Source organism: Pseudopodoces humilis, chromosome 5, assembly GCF_049639895.1.
Source record: "Pseudopodoces humilis isolate 2021_Gansu_Grassland_sample_001 chromosome 5, ASM4963989v1, whole genome shotgun sequence".
NCBI lineage: Eukaryota > Metazoa > Chordata > Aves > Passeriformes > Paridae > Pseudopodoces > Pseudopodoces humilis.
The window spans coordinates 70,469,604-70,481,610 of record NC_142204.1 but is presented as its reverse complement, the minus strand read 5'-3'; the positions used below and the strand labels follow the sequence as shown (position 1 = coordinate 70,481,610).

Sequence of the window (12,007 nt, the reverse complement as noted above, 5' to 3'; positions counted from 1 at the left end):
GGGAAAGGAGAAGGGGCATGAAATCCCCCAAAGCAGGGGGGAGGGATGCTGTTTGTGGAGCGCTTGGCTTTGTAGGGCGGGAGACGGAGGAGTAAATCCCTTGCACCCACGCCCCGTGGGGCTCCGGGGGTGGGCTCGCACAATCGCTGGGATGGAGGGAGGAGCCCACCTGGGGACGGCGATAAGGGGCGGGCGGGGGGATTGCGGTTCTGCAGCATAAGCCGGCCGAGTTATCAGGGCAGAAACTCGGCTTCTATTACCATGCATTAGAATAGATTAGCAGGCAGAGCAATTAGCAGCCTCACTCCGTTTGGCGAGGTGACAGCGGCGCTGGTGCCGGGCAGGAGGCGAGTGGGGAGAGGCAGCTTTGGCAGGGCAGCGTTTCCATCCCCAAACTGCAGCCCAAGGGCAGGGGTGGAGATCTGGTCTTTCACCCCAGGACTGCCCTGCTGGGACATTGAGAGGAGCAGCAGGGTGAGCTTTGAATGGTGGTCTGAAACTTTTTGTGGCTCGCAGGTCCCTTAAAAATTGCCCTGGGGAAATGCAAAGCTCCAAAGAGTGAATTTCAGCTTTTTTTGGAGTAATTTCTTCCATGGCTCTTTGGAAAAATGCACAGACCACTTGGTGCCTAAATAGCACCCATTAAAAACCCCACTTTTTCCACTTCACCCAGTGGCTTTTCCCTGCTTTGCCCAGTTCATCTTTGATGCCCAAAAAGCAGCTTTTGGGGAGTTGAGCCTGTTTGTGGTTAGAGCCAAAGAAGAAAGGATTCAACAACTTCCTCAGATGCACGTGAACTTGCTGAGAAAACCCCTCACCACCAGGACAGGTTTCCCAGCAATAATCCTGTGCATTATCCCAGCTCAAATTTGTCACTTTTCCTGGAGCATCTCCTGCCTTTTTTGTAGAATGGAGTATCCTGGGCAGTTGGTCAAATTTAACTTCTTGGTGCCAGCGAGAGCTAAATTTCAGCCATGCCCTGGGCAACCTGGAGGCCAAAAGGAGAGAGCAGGGAGGGAGTGGGGTATTCTCCACATGGCCATGTAAAGTTTAAGGTCAATTATGTCTGTGTCTCGACATTTATGGCATTCCTGTTCTCAGGACCCCGAGGGAACCTGGAAATGTCAAAACATTGCTAAAACTGACCTTAAACTTTACATGTGAGTGGGACTGAATCTTCTCCCTTTTCCTGGCTCCAGCCAGAAAATTGCTTTGGCTCCAGCAGAGGGAAAGGCAAATTTCAGCTGCTCTCTCCTTCCCCAGCCTTACTCTCCCTGGTGATAAAGCCACCTCAGGAGACCCAAAGCTGGGTCTAAACGTTGGTCAGGCTTGGGCTAAAACAAACCTCTCAATCCATCCCCAGATTCCTTTAATTGCTCTGTTCTCGTCTCACCCATCTTTCCAACTGGGAAATCAAAAAACTTTTTCCCAGAAAGGAGCGAAGCTGTCACCTTGCATCTCATCCTGAAAGAGGGACCAGACTGATGAGCCCCAGCCGGAAAACTCGGATCTCCAGAGCCACCCCCAGCCAAGCATCTCTGTCCTGCGCTCCTTCCCCAGATCGCTGTCCCCAGTCCTGGCTGAAAATGCCATTCCGAGGGTTTGCACTTGGCTTCCGCCGAGCTCCCTCTGCTGATCACCTTCCAAAAGGCACCTCAGAGCTGTTCCTCAAGGGAACACATCCCCTCCTCGGGGCAAGGACCGGGACCCCTGGCTGGTGCTGGCCGGGGATCCTGTGCGATATCAGCCCGTGCCTGGCTGGGGAACGCGGCTCTCTGCCAGGGTCTGGGGCTTTGGGGGAAGAGAGGAGAACCCAAGAGCTGCAGCGGTGCCAGAAATCCCCCTGTCACCTCCTAGGTTCTGTGCTGCTCCAGCTTTGCCTAGGAAAAAAATTCTGGTGCGTTGCAAGACCAGAGATTTAACAAAATCTCACTATTTCTGTTATTTAATTTTGTAGGAATCAGAGAATCACAGAAGGGTTTGGGTTGCAAGGAACCTTGAAGCCCATCCAGTGCCACCCCCACCATGGGCAGGGACACCTCCCACTGTCCCAGGCTGCTCCAAACCCTGGCCAGCCTGGCCAGGAACAATTCCAGGGATCCAGGGACATCCCCAAATCACCTTTCCCCTCAGGGACAAGGAGAGCTGCTACCAGGGGGTACCAGGCCATGCCTGCAGCCCCTCTTACATTTCAGATTCCAAATTTGTTGATCTCTTCAGTTCTTTCAGTTTGACTCTTGTGTGCACGTACAGCCTGGCTGGGCTGGGAATTCTGATTTTCCCTTGGAGATGACGAGATGGGAGAAATGGAAAATCATTGTCTCTTACCCTGTCTTGATCCAGGACAGGAGAGATCATCTGGGCTACTCATGGTCTTGCAATGGAGACCTAAATCAGATTTCCCTGAAAGTTTCCCTACATCTTCTTGAGACTTCTAATTTTTTTTTTTTTCCCTTGGATGTCTCTATCCAATAAACGTCAGAAGGAGACCACTGGAGGTGGTGATGCGAATGAGGGAGGCAGATGGATAATCTGAGGAAAAAAGAAGGGAACAGGTTGAATTTTAAGGGGAAAAACCAAAGAGAGGTGAAAAAAAGAGAATGGGAACTTTGCCCAAGCTGAAAACACACCGCTGGGAAGAGGTGAGAATTGGGATGGGGCAACATCTCCCTCTTGCACAAGTGGAGGACCCCAGTCAGAGGGACCCTACACCACAAAAAGCTTAGGAGTGAACAGTTTGGGGATGAAAACGGGAATTCCAACATCAAACTTGTATCCTACCAAAATATCCCCCCCTGGCCTGGTGACCCCTCCCCACTGGTGTGACTGGGGGTGCCCCGATTGCCACCCCCAGCACTGGAGGGAAGGTGTGAGGAAAGGGAGGGCTGAGATGATTCCATCAGAGGGTGAGAGAATTTATCCCCTGAGGGAAATGTCACTGTTTAGAGCCAGAAAGGAAAGCTGAAATGTCAAAACCTTTTGCAAAAGAGTGATTCCAGCAAATTACCTGTGTGGAGGTGGTGGAAAGGTGTCATTTGGGGTTGCTGGGATGACCCAAACCATTTGGTCTCTGAGCTTCGCCATCAAACATGGATTTTTCACATCCCTCTCCCTCCCTGAGAAGCCACCTGAACGCCCAGAGTCAAAAGAATGATGCTGTGCATCAAATGGTGAGGCTTCTCCAAAAAAGATTTATTTCTTTAGAATTTATTTCTGGGAATTAAAAATTTTTGATGGTATTTTTTTTTCCCTGAGTAAAAAAAAAATATTGAATCGTGTGCTAATTGCCACTTGTAAAAATCCCCCAAATACTCTGTTCTGAGTAGCAATTTCTGATCAGATCCAATCACCACTCTTTTGTCTCGAAATTTGTTATTAATTAACAGAATTGCAGATAAGACCTTTTCCATTGCCAGAAAACTGACTTTTTTGGGCCTCACATTCAAAAAGTTGGGTATTTTAGTCTGCTTCTTGGGAAATTATGGGAAAAAAAAAATACAACAGAGTCCAAATCTTCTCCTTTTTCAACAGTTATGGTCATGAGCAAGCAAGACATGGTCAGGTGAAAAATAAAGGTCATTTTGGGGGGAGCTGGGAGGGGTTTTTGTGTGTAGGGTGGTGGTTTGGGGTTTTTTGTCTGCAACAGGAGTACCTTCACTGAGAGTCTGGGCTTGGTTTGACCAAGCCCCAGCAAGGCAGAAGAACCCTTCCCATCCCTCCAGAGGTGGAATAGCCTGGCCCTCTGCAGCCTGGGTCTGCAGGGTGTGGCCCCAGCTTTAGGTCCCTGATCTTTAGGGATTTACTGATGATTTCTTGTGTCCCAAACCAGGACCTCCACCTCAGGCTTTGCCCCGCTCTCAGTCTGTGCCTCACTTTCCTGTCTCTGCCTGCTAATTCCAACCTCATGGAGATATCCTGAAGTTTAATTAGCTGCGGGCAAAGCCCTCAGAGATTCTTGGAAGAGAGACACGAGAGAAGCTGAAAGTATTAATTTAACATCATTAAAATAATTGGTTGGTGGCTGGCAAGCAGAGGGTGAGCACCAGTGGTGCTTCTTCTTAATGGGAGATGAGGAGGAAATAACATTCCTCATGGCTCAGTGGTAGGAGCAGCTCCTCAGTGTTTGCGTTAATGGTTTTGGACAAAGCAGGACATTTAGAATTGTTAAAGACGCAGCTGATAATGAAGGAGCAGCACATCCAGAGAAGTGTCGTGTCTGCACCACAATCAAAACAAGCTCAGGGGTGGGAGATGCTCTTTTAGGGGCCTGAAGTGGAATGTGGTGCCACTGGGAGCTACACATCACCTGGTGATGGTGGGACTTGCAGGGACTTAGGGAATGTGGCAGCGGAAAGCGATCTCGGTGTGCGGACACCCCCGGAATGCTGGGGGCACAGATATTTTATTAAAGCAAATTTAGCAGTAAAAAGGGTTTTCTGCTGTACAAACAATAATAAACACACCAGATGAGAGTCACAGGAGCTCCCAGGGCCCAAGGAAGACAATGACTGTCACCAGAGAGAGCAGAAATGATGTGTTGAGGTTGAGATATTTCATTATCACTCCCTCAGCCCAGCTGCTGAGTGCAGGCAGCTGCCGTCCAGGTGACCACTCCTATAGGCAGCAGGGCAGGCTGGAAGTACTTATTTATTAAAAGTCCCATTTGCCTTTATTTACAGTTTGCTGAACTTACTTCTGGGGCTGCCACGTGCCCTCTGGGCAGATGCTTCTGTGACCAGATCCTTTGTCACTTTTGTTTCTGCGTCTCAGCCTTCACCATCCAGGGATTTGAGACTGGTGCTGGAGGGAAAGACTTTCCTCTGCACATGTTGGAACAATTTCCTCTGCCATTTCTTCCTCTCTTTGGGGAGGGCAGAACATTTTTGGTGGTGCAGAGGAAGGCTGGAGGGAGATGGTTACTTTATGTCAGGTATCTTTTTCTGCTCAGCTGAACTGTAGGGTCACAGAAGGATTTGGGTTGAAGGGACATTACAGATCATGCAGTTCCACCCCCTGCCATGGGGCTCTCATCCCAGGTTGCTGTAGGCCTCGTGCAACCTTGGACACTTCAAGGGATGGGGCAGCCACAGCTTTTCTGAGCAACCTGTGCCACGGCCTCACCACCCTCTGAGTAAAGAATTTTTTCATAATATCCAACCCAAATCTCCCTTCCTTTAGGGTAATCCATCATGGGAGAACCCACCACGTTGTGCCTCTGGAGAATCTCAGCTGCAGGTGCTGGGCAGACCAGCAACACCTTGGGTGATGTGTGAAGCCACAGGATGCTCCAGCTTAGGGTAGATGAGGTGGTCATGGGAGAGGAGATGGGGAAACCACGGACAAAGTGCTCTGGAGGGGAGCCAGCATCACCCCTTTCTGCATGCACAAACCCCTGGCAGGTGGCTCCATCCCTTTAGATTCGATTCCTGAAGCAGCTGTGGTCACTCACCCATGGTGCTGACCCCAGAGCCTGAGCCCTGACCCAGAGCCCAGCTCGGTGTGGTCCAGCTCAGCAGAACTCCCCCACCATCAGACTGGAGCACCAGGCACAGGTGTTGAGTGTTATAAGTGCTTTGGCTTTTCCAACTGAGGCATTGCATGGAAAAAGTCGGACGGTGAAAGTCGAAAGTTTGGAAGTGGCAGAATTGAGGTCACCGTGGAAAAAAGGAATAATAACCTGTGATCCTGTAATTAAAGTCTGGCTTGCAGTGTGTGAGTGCAGGGAGCAGATTTGGAAGTACAGAAGCTGCTTTCAGTCTGGCAGTCCCTAATTCCTGATACCCTGACACAGCAGCCTTAACATTATATTAAAGCCAGGCTTAGTTTGGTTTGGTTTTTCATAAATTCATATTTTGGATGACATTATTTTCACCTTATGGCAGATATCAAGGCTGCAGAGCACATCAGTCTAACATGGACCGAGAGTTTGGTTTGAAAAATTGCATGTTTTAAATGTGTATGACCTGTAAACAACAAGGTAAAATGTGGATTATTATATTCCTGCTCAGTTGGGGGATTGGGAATACAAACCACATTCCAGGATGCTTAATCCATATCCATAGATTTGAACTGAGCCTGGATATCTGCCTGTTTAATTTTAGAAAATCCAGATATTGTGCTGCAGCTGAAGGAAATAAATGGGAGGTAACAGAACATCTGGAAGAATTTGGGCGCTTGTGTTTTGATTCTGAGCCCAAAAAGGTTTCCCTTCCAAACTATTCCCAGGAGAGGAGTTCCCTGTGGAGCTTTAGTGGGATTGCTGTGGCTGTTTGTTTTATGGAAGTGCTTGGAAAAATCTCAGGTCAGCATTTTGCCTTTTGGCTTTTGTGCCACCATGGGGGACTTACAGTTTTGGGGGTATTTAATGGGCTATCAATCCAACCCTCTGGAGAGTGCCCATTTAAAATTCCTGATCCAGCATGTGGCAGTGCCAGAGGAGATTTAATGGGATGAGAGCTCCTGGGGAACAGAGAGCAGGAGTTGCAGTGCTGCTTTTGCTCTCTCAAGCCTGCAAAGTGTGTTGAGAATGGCCAAAATGTCCCTTTATGGATCCTGCCTCTGGAAATACGAAATTTTCCTCTGCCAGAAAGATGGGGAAATTGGAGTTTGGGGTTTGGGGTGTTCACTTTATCTAGAGACAGTCACTAGAGAGAAGCCAAGCCCTAAAGTTTTAGGCAGCACCAAGCTTTGTAACATTTGGATTATCCATATACTGAGTTTTTGGTGTGTGTTTCCATGGATCCTCATCTGCAAATCCCCATGCACAAGGGTGCAGTCTCTGCTCCAAGGAGTAGGGGTGCTGAGGGGTGATCCTGGAGCTCCAGCAGCCCCCAGGCTCTCTCCCAAATGAGACTGAAGTCTGGGAGCGGGTGAATAATTTAACGTCCACACTTAAGTCTTTATAGCTGGTTTTAATGGGGGGTAATAGCACTGCTAATAACAAAATCCATTGAAGACACCCTGTGCAAGTCCATAACATTAACTTAATGGCAGAAGGTAATTGGCATGCAGCTGGAGCTGTCCTCTTGGATTAACCCTGTGGATTTCCAGGCAGACACCTTCCTTGAAGCAATGGCCTTGGCAGCGTGTGTGGAGTGAAATGCAGATGTGGTTTATGTTATACAAGTGCAAACCTGGGTGGAAATGGGGCAAACAGCCACCAATCCACTTTTCAGGGTTGTGTTTGCACCACACAAGTGAGATGAGGGGTGGTGACAGCACTGAAAACATCAACAGTGGCGTGAACTCCACACATTTGTGCAGCCCAGGTGTGTGAACCCACAAATTTCACTGAGCTGTCACTTATTGGGAACACCTGAATCTTTAAGATTCAGCTCTCAGCACTTCTAGTCAGGATTTTCAAGCCACATGCAGAAAACTCCTTAATCTGCAGGGACAGCTGCTCGGGAGTGTCCCCCTGCCAGAGGTGAGGTACCAACAGCCCAGAGGCACCACAAGTGTGCAGAGTTCTCAGGAGGGACAAAAAACATGGGCTGTACACGGCTTCTCTACAAGGAGAGCCCTGCCTGAGGTGTCCCACAGCCCTTGGACAGGAGAGTTTGAAGGGCTGGGGGTCTGGCCCAGGGAAGGTTGTGCTGCACCTGCTGTGTGGGTGGAGAGACAGAATTTCTGCAGTGGGGATGGAGCTTTCACACAGCCCCCTCCCTCCTCTTGCCAGTTCCTTGCAACTCCCCAGCCTGCTTGAGCAATCCCACAGCTGCCAGCACTGGAGTTAATGCTCTCAGACACGTGCTGGGACTCTTGGGAATGTCCTGTGCAGGGCCAGGAGCTGGACTCCATGCTCTGTGTGGGTCCCTTCCGGCTCAGGAGATCCTCTACAATTCCATCAGCCAGAGCGCGCCAGGGCACAAGTGCAATTTTCTGTCTGGTGCTGTCCCAAAGAGCACAGGGCCGACTTTCTATGCACACTGATTGCTGCTCCCACACCCCAGAGCTGTCCCCACCCTGCCAGCCTGGCTCTGTGCTCACTCTGCCGCTGTCTGTCCCTGTTTTCCAGCTGCACGAGGAAGGAGCGGTGCGAGCGCTCCAGCGAGCCGCGCAGATTCGCCTCGGAGATGAAGCAGTGCGTCCGCCTCACCGTGCACCCCAACAACATCTCCGTCTCCCAGTACAACGTTCTGGTGAGGAATGACAATCCCTGCCCCTCTCCTCGGGTTTAACCTGCCCCTGCAGCGTGACAGACCCAGGGATTCAGCGCCAGTGGGAAGGACTGGCAGCAGGAGGCTCTCCAGACTCCGTTAAGTTCCCCAGCAACTCTTCCAGAGCAGGGAGACATTTCCCACAGGAGGATATTTTGGCATTGGTTATTTTCTGTTTAGAAGTCTAGAAATGGACTAGGAAGAGTTTTCCTTGTTGTCTGTGAGGGCAGGTCTGAAGGGACTCTGTGTTCTGCAAGTGTTGTGTGTTGCCCTGGGAGAGGAATTAATTAAAAACTTTAGGCAAGGGACATTTTCATGGTTAGAAATTGCATTCTAGAGGAAAGCCAGGTGAAGGATGATATGAATTATTTCAGTGAGCTCCAAGTTCCCATCATTTTGGATGGAAATGTCTCCTTCTAAGCCCCCAGGAACTCCATCCTGCTCCAGCACTAGGCACGCAGAGCAGAGGCAGGATGCTGTGCAGAGGAACCCACAGCTTCCAGGGCTCCTGCTGTCTCCTGTGACCTTCTGCAGCATGAGGTTTAACCTTTCTGGCTTCAAGCTACTCAGTCAGCAGCCAAGGAAACCACACAGTGAATGCTGGCAGAGCAGCAGGTGATCCTGGCCATCCCTGGGTTTGAGGCAGGAAATCACTGCTGAAGATCTGACCAGTCTGTGGTTTCTCTCCTGGCTCGTGGCAGCAGGACCAGATGTGGTGAGATCCCAACATGCTCCAAGAAGGAGACAAAACCCCATTTCTCTCAGGCTACCGGTGCTCTGTCTTTTTGACCATGCTAATTTGGGCTGCAATTAAGTTGATAACCCAGGCCCTAAAAGCTCCATCTCAAGGAAAGCTGATCATTATCCCCACACCCTGAAAGGCCTAAATGGAGTTGCTCAGGGTGCAGCTGCCAGACACCTTCCAGGTGACAGGTTTGGATTTCTCCAGGGATAATGAAATCAGCCTTTCAAAGCCTTCATGTCCAGTCATTGCTGCTTTGTTTCAGCCTCTTAACTTTGCTGTGACTTTACTTTCCCCAGGCTTCAAACAAAACTGATCTGAGACATTTTAAGTTCTTTGTTCTTCTGGTAGTTCAAGGTTCCTTTTCTGTATTCTCTCAGTAGCTGTTGAATTCTTTCATGTTGGAATAAATCCTGGGGGACTGGCTGGCTCGGGGCGATGGAAAATGATAACGGAATAAGAGACCTTTACCTCTGGGTTACTCCCAGGGTGAGTCAGCCCAGAGCTGCTGGGATCAGAAGTTGACATCATCTGTTACCTAGCAATCTGCATGGACATTTTGATGGAAGCCTCAGCCCAGTCCCAGTTAAACTGGTGATCCAGCTCATCCTGTCACCAGAGGCAAACCAGGAGGGGAACAAACAGAGGCTTGGTGGTGTCATCAGCAAAGCTCTAGAATGCTAGAATCCTGAGTCCTAGCAAAGTGTCAGTGACAGTGAGTTCTTGCCCACGGAGGCAGAGCAGGTGTTCATGTGCTGGTTTTCCACTGATTGATATTAAGTAAGAAGGAAGAAACCACCCATGGAAATTATTTTTCTGAGAGAAGCTGCTGAAAGCTTCCTCTGTGCCTGGAAATAACCCATAGCTGTCTAGTTCTGAGATAGACAACTGATTGAACCATTCAGATTCAACTGATTGAACCACTTGGAAGTTGGATCTGCCTCTGTGAGATCCACATGTGGTCAGCCACACTTTTAAATTTTGAGCACTAACAGGGTCTTGGAAAAATCTCTAGCTGAGTCTGTTTCAGCCCAGGACTGCTGCTCTGGGCTCTCTGAGAAGAGCTGCTGGCTGGGGGCAGGCTCCATGCTGTCCCAGGAGTGTGGGATGTAGGACTCCTTGTCTGCTCGGGGTGTGCACTGGCCCATGGAGTTTGTGGCCAAGCACTGCTCTGCCCACCAGTGTCATCTTCTGCATGGCACAGCTTCCTCCTGCATCATCCATGCCCAGAGGGAGATTTGTTAAGGAGGATGGGTTCCCCTTCTCCATTGCTAGCAGGGAGAATGCATTCAGCCTCAGTGCTAAATCCATCCAAATAACCAAAGCTTTTTCCTGTTCCACATCTGAGACAAAAAAAAAATTACCTTTCCCATTGCCTTTGCCATGGCCCAAAGAGGATCCTACTCTCACAAAGGCTTAGTGGCATCCAGGGCTAAAGCCTGTCTGCTCAGCTTTTCTCCCTGGTGGTCCTCGGTGTGGAGAAACATCTCCAGCCTTTCCCTAAGTGAGGAAAATGCAGTGTGGGAGCACTGAACGCTACGCCACCTTCTCATCCTGTCCTGCTTTGTCACCTGGCCTGACCCCTGCTCTTTGTGCTGGTAGAAACAACCCCTCAGCATGCAGCTGTGTGTCCTTGCAGTGTCTGTCACCTCAGAGGGGGCCTCAGCCAGCTCGGGGAGGAGGCAAGTGTGGAGAGTATCTGCATTTGAGCCTGTGCCGAGTGGTTGGCTCCAGTGTTCACTCACAAAAACACGAAATTTACACCAATTACCAGGTGCTAGAGGGTCCCCTGGGGTGCCCCTCTGTGTTCAGGCACGACCTTTGAGCAGGACCCTCAGTGATGGAGAGCCATGGGGCAGGACCTTTGTTTGGGAAGTTGCCAGCACGACTGTGCTCCCCCAAAGCGTGGACATGGTGGAAACCAGCCCTGAGATTCCTTTTCCCATGACCATGAGCAATGTCAGAGGGTGTTGTGGACATTAAAAACATCCTTCATGGCTTTTTTTTCCCCATATGGAGCCCCAGCAGAGCACAAGGAGCCAACTGGTTCTTCGGTGGGATGGGCAGGAGATGTTTCTGTGCCTGTAGAGACAGGGTTGTTTTTTGTGGTGGACTGAAGGCTGTAACTAGACTCTCCTCACACAGGAACTTGGGGACAGAGTGCTCCCCCCTGCTGGTGCTGGCAGAGCAGGCCGTAGAGAGTTAGACTGGAGCGCTCCAGTTTCTCTGGAGTCTGCAGAGTGCCTCTTGTGAGTAGCAGTCACCTTCCTCAGAAACCGCGGGCCCTGGCGGCCACCACGGCCCCGGAACCCACGGCTGGCTCCAAAGACTCCCTGCCTAACCTGACACCTGCATGAGAGACGGCGAGCACTCCCTCCCCTGCACTGACCCAGCCAGCACTGGGGCTCCGTGCAGGTGTCCCTGCACAGCCACCTGCGTCAGCATCAGCATCTCGTGCCTTCCCCTCCTCACTCGCCCCCCTCCTGAGCCGCTGCTTTCTGCTGAAGGAGGATGCTCTCTCTAGCAAGAGGCTCTTTGTCCGACCTCTCCAGTGTAATTCTCTCCTGCTGGCCCAGCTCTGTGGTTTGGCTGAGTGTTCTCTCTTCTCTCGTTTTCTGCCTCTCCTCCTCTCCCTCTGCCTTTGCCTGCAGCTGGTCTTGGAGACCTACAACGTCCCCGAGCTGTCAGCAGGAGTCAACTGCACCTTCGAGGACCTCTCGGAGATGGATGGGTTGGTGGTGGGCAGCCAGATCCAGTGCATCTCTCCAGCTGCCAAGGAGGTGCCCCAGATCATCACAGAGAATGGTGAGTACCCCACAGCTCCTCCAGCTGCACCTCTCCCTCCCATCCTCAGCCCCCGCCCTGCGTACTCACAAAGCGGGATTTGGCTCCTGAGAGCCTGAGGAGAGGGCATGGAAAGCCCTGGGAGCAGGGGGGATGCTGGAGCTGCTCAGCAGCACGTCACAACACGAGCTGTGTGAATGTGAGAGTGTTTCAGGAGTGCAAGCCCAGAGCTGCAACCCCAGCAGCGGCACTGAGGTGCTCCTCCGTGTGACACCAGGTGTTTGCAGGCTGCCACCGAGTGGCAGCTGCACGTACCCAGCAA

The 12,007-nt window shown here is 50.8% G+C and overlaps 1 protein-coding gene across 1 annotated transcript in view; it reads left to right on the top strand.

Moving 5' to 3' along the window:
* The window catches only part of PLXNA4 (plexin A4), a 423,238-nt gene that overhangs the window by 301,590 nt on the left and 109,641 nt on the right, over nt 1–12,007 (top strand). Inside the window, exons 6-7 of the mRNA XM_088054749.1 lie at nt 8,018–8,141; nt 11,553–11,706. Coding sequence (XP_087910875.1) covers nt 8,018–8,141; nt 11,553–11,706 — 278 coding nt within the window. The remainder of the gene's footprint in view (nt 1–8,017; nt 8,142–11,552; nt 11,707–12,007) is intronic.